The 4,768-nt window shown below is 35.3% G+C and overlaps 1 protein-coding gene across 1 annotated transcript; it reads left to right on the plus strand.

Moving 5' to 3' along the window:
- The first annotated feature begins 1,233 nt into the window (after positions 1-1,233).
- Positions 1,234-4,266, plus strand: LOC137238922 (uncharacterized). The gene is made up of 3 exons (XM_067763946.1): positions 1,234-1,327; positions 1,408-1,588; positions 2,827-4,266. Coding segments are annotated over exons 1-3 (717 nt in total). The 5' UTR covers positions 1,234-1,325; the 3' UTR covers positions 3,361-4,266.
- Positions 4,267-4,768: the final 502 nt, after the last annotated feature.

Consider the following 4,768-nt stretch of genomic DNA (forward strand, 5'->3'; position numbering starts at 1 on the left):
AGTGTTTTTCGGAACGGAATCTAAAGGATTTAATCACTACTTTTACAACCCGCGAACAACCGTAAGCCCCACGTTGGGCGCCAGTTAAGGATTCTTTTATTGAGAAATCCAAAAAAATATATTTTTAGGGTCTTTACGACCTTTATTGAGTCACATCAAAAGTATAACTAACTTTACAAAAATCATTAACTTATAACTACGCTTAATTAATTGGCCGACTCCGCTGGCGTTGCTGCTGCGTTTTGCTATTCCGCGAATTAGCCAACTTTAGTTGCGCATGTTGGGCTTCCTGTTTAAATGAATTGGAGCTTTAATTTGCTGACGTCGCGTCTGGCAATTTTGTGGGAAAGTATTGAACTTCCGCTCTAAATAAATTCAAGCTAATTTTGCTGACATTGCTTCTTGAGCTTTTATGTGAAATATTGTGCAACGAGAGTTGCATATCCGCTTTACCTGTATTTATTATTGCTTATTAATCATTTATTGTTGTAGCAATTGTTAACATATGCCATGTTAACATGTACATAGGGATAGGCATACATATGTAAATATGTATGTACGCTTGTTATTAGGCAAATGCATGCTAGTGAGCGCTCAACAGCTTTAGTAGGCTATGCAGTTATTCAGGCCTGTTCTGAATTCCGATTCCAATCGAAATGGATTGGTGTTCTCAATTTCGATTCCGACCAAAAATTATCGTTTTGAAAAGTATTGCCTCTGAGCAGTCGGAATGAAAATTAATTGGCAGATTAAACACAAATGTTGCGATATTTGTCTTTCAAATAATTTTTTTTTAATTCTTCGTTTTATTTGGAAGAGTTATGTGTAGTTTTTTGTTTAAATTTGCGTTAAATATGCATAATAAATCTTTCTTTAAAAACTTCTATCAAGAAATCTATTAGGCAAAGAAATCGATGCTGATCGAAATGAACTCGACCTGTTCTGAATTCCGATCCAGCGCATGCGCAGTATTATTCGAAAAACTCATTATTGCCATGTGTAGAGAAAAAATATTCGAGTGCCATATTCGAAGAACATAAAATCTAAGCACTTTTATTTTTGGTCCTATGTTTGTTACTCTATTGGCATTATATGAGGTATTATAATAATAATTGTTATTATTTATAATTATTATAAAGTAATTGCTAAAATACATCAAAGTAATACAATTTTCGAAAATATTTTCGTCCAATGAATTTGTCACTATAAAAAGTACGACTAATGGCAACCCTTCGATCAGCTGATATCTATTGCATTGTGTATCATACGAAGTGTGATAAAAATAAATATCTTACAAATAATTGGGAAAAACAAGAGATTTTGTAATGTAAGTATTCATTTGGCAGTTTTACTTTGCTTTAATTTGTTCCAAATATGGATATATATATGTATGTACATATATTTCAGGGGAAAGAAGCGAAACCCAAAGCAGGAAGAAATCCTCTTATCCTTTATGCAAGGCAACGAAGCCATTGCTAAAGGTTTCACTAAAGGGGACAGAGTGGATGTAGAAGCAAAATGGGGTGAACTAACAAAGTCCCTGAATGCTGTTGGTCCTCCGTGCAAAGATTTGGCTGGTTGGAAAAAGGTAAGAAAGTTTGTTTGGTTATTCTTTACTTTAGCTCCCAACGGCTAAGACTCAGCAAAAAATTTGGGAAAAGGGATGGAAAGACGCGTTTTGACCGTATCAATAATTGGAAGTACATTTTTTTGTTTCTGTGAACATTTATTGGCACCTTTCTGAGTTGGCTGCATTCGGCCACGATTTAAAAAAAAATAACCCATAACCGATCCATCACCGGCTACGCGATATTCAGTATTGCTTTGCAGAACAGCTTTCGTTAGTAGTGCAGTTTACAGTACCCACCCTAAAGTTGGGCCAAAATATCAAGTGAGGTGTCAAAAGACGCGTATTAATCTCGAGAACAATAATCCGAAGGCGGAAAAGAAAAATTTTATCTCTGTAGGGAGATATTTGCAGTTGAAGTTGGCGATTTTAATGTGGTTGTTGTGGTTATACCCACAAAAAAAATTGTGCATCACCGTGGCGGTAGCCACGGTTATACCACACACCCGGACTTGGCATGGCGTAGCCCAGGGTTATTTTTTATAAGCGCGGCCGAAGGCCGCCAACGCAGAAAGGTGTTCTGCGCAAAAATACTATGGATCCCACCCCCGGTTTCGGAGGGACCCGGGGTCTTTTTTCGGTTTTTCGTTAGTATCTTTTGAACGGGTAAAAAAAGTTAACTTCCGCTTTCGGATTCTTGATGTAGACGTGAATACGCGTCTTCTGATACCTCACTTGGCACTTTTGGCCAAAATTTCGGTGGGTACCGTAAACTGCACTATTACCCAGCTTTCTGCACTTTTCGGAACACTCTAAATGTGTGACTACAACAACCAATAAAAATTACGGAGTGTTGAACTTTGATTACAAGTATCTCGACAGAAATAAAAAATCGCCTTCGGATTATTTATAAGGTCAAACCGCGTATTTTTTGTATAAATCCCCCGGCATTTCTGAACGTGTTTTAGCAGTTGCGTACTGTCGCAGAGAATAATCTAAATCTCGATTGCAATTCGCTTATTGTAGTAAAGAATTGTGGAGGTCCACACCAAAAATACACGATTCCAAAAATGTTTAAAATTGACTTTTAAATGCACATCCCTTTCCCTGGCGCCCGCTGCTACTACTGAGCTCAGTTCATTCAAAAAAACTTTTTTCAATTTACTTAAAATTATAAATAAGTGAATTGTGCTTTTCTGGTGTGGACCTTCACAGTTACTCTTTGTTTTCTTTTGGTTTTATTTCAACTCTTTTTACAGTCTTGGGTCGATTGGAAGTCCACTATAAAGAAAAAGTTGTCAGATAACCGGCGCGAAGTGAATTCAACTGGTGGTGGACCATATTCCCAGCAGCCTATTTCACCGACTGAAGAAGCGATTGCGGTGCTCTGTAGCCTATATAAATCCGTGAATGGTATGGATGGCGTCAGACGCTATGGACCCTCACAAGCTCCAACTACAAGCAGCAACCGGGAAGTCCCAGGTGACGGCGCTGAAAAGTCTGCTGATGAAAGCAGCGACAGCATTGCAGAGTCAACCACAAATAAAGCTGCTACAATTGAGCCACGAAATACATCGCGTGCACGTCGGCGATCTATTGACACTTTTGAGAAAATGTGCATTGAGCAAAATGCTGCATTTGATCGGATTGCCCGTGCATTCGATGAACTGCTAACATTCAAGAAAAAAGAATTGGAGATTAAAGAGCAGGAGGAAAAGGAGAGAAAAAGACATAACGAAAGATTGGAGGAAATAGAGATGCTGAAGTTGGAAACTTTACGAAAATTTTTGTAATTGCAATGCTAAACCAATGCTGTGAATATCGATCTCTATATGTACATTAGGGTGTCCCTTATTTCCCAAGTTGTTTATAAGCAGCACCCGCAAAATTTTGGTTAAGGCCTCATAACTAATTTAAGAACCAGAAAATTTATTAATTTTTATTATTACTATTAATTTTGTAGAAGTCAATGGATTACAGGTATTTTTTTTTAGCAATTTTCGCCTACTTTGGCTTCAGTAAAATTATTTTAATAATTTTTTTATAAATGTATATGTTAGTGAGTGTTAAAAAATTTGTAAATATTAGTTTACAAATTACACAAAAATTTAAATAATTTTCGGAAAAACTTTTACGTTTGTAGTACTAATCTTGAGTCTATAAAAAAAAATTTTGTAAAGTTTTTGCAAATTTTGCATAAAGTGTTAACTTTTAATTTACTGTTTGTGTAATATACATATACCCCATTTCATAATCATAAGGTCACTCACGTAGACATGTTCCAATTAAATTAATTGCCAGTTAGGAGCCGTTCAAATCTGCGTCCTAAACTTTTTAAATATTCTTTTAAAGAAAAAAATTTCTAAAAATTAAAATAGATTTTCGCAGACTTAGGAGTTATATCCCTAGAATCTAGAATTTGATGGAGTTTCGGTTTTTTGATTTGAAGTATTTCAAAAAAATGTCAACGTTTTTCAAAACTTTTTTGAACTTATTTAAAATTTTTTATTTAAGGCGTATATTTGCAAGGCTCCTAACTTGGAATTAATTTATACAAAAATTAAAATTTAAACGAAATGATAAACAAAATAAGAACATTTTAATATGAGTGACCTTATAATTATGAAATTGGGTATATATTTGCATATATTTGAATAGAAAATTAGGAAACATAATTTTACTGAAGCCAGGGCTGAAGAAAATTGCAGGAAGTTGCCTATACGCAGGCTTTGGTTTGGATAGAGATTCGAATCACGAATCAGAAGCATCTTTGAATTGAACGGAGAATCAAATCACAAGCAAAATTTTTCTTTTATTTGAACAAATTATTAAAGACACGAATAAAACGATTGTCAATTTAACACTTTAATTTGACCAGCAGTGTACCTGTAAAAATACATGTATATATTTCAGGGACGTTCTTGTTTCAAGAGGAGCCATTAATAATAATACGTAGTTATTGGAATAAAAGTTATAAATCACCATTATCAATATAATCAATTTATTTTACCAAAACTAATAAATATGAGAATTTTTTTACAGAGTGGTGGAAAATTATGGGGGGGGGGGGGGGGGGGGTGGGAATATCAGAGGAAAAGGAAGAGGAGTTAGGAATGTCAGAAGCAAAAGACTAAGGAGTGTGTGATGAAAAGTGAGAGGAGGAAGGTGGAGAAAATAGGAAGAGAAAACTCAAGACCCTGA

The sequence above is a fragment of the Eurosta solidaginis genome, chromosome 1 (assembly GCF_040869045.1).
Source record: "Eurosta solidaginis isolate ZX-2024a chromosome 1, ASM4086904v1, whole genome shotgun sequence".
NCBI classification, from domain to species: domain Eukaryota; kingdom Metazoa; phylum Arthropoda; class Insecta; order Diptera; family Tephritidae; genus Eurosta; species Eurosta solidaginis.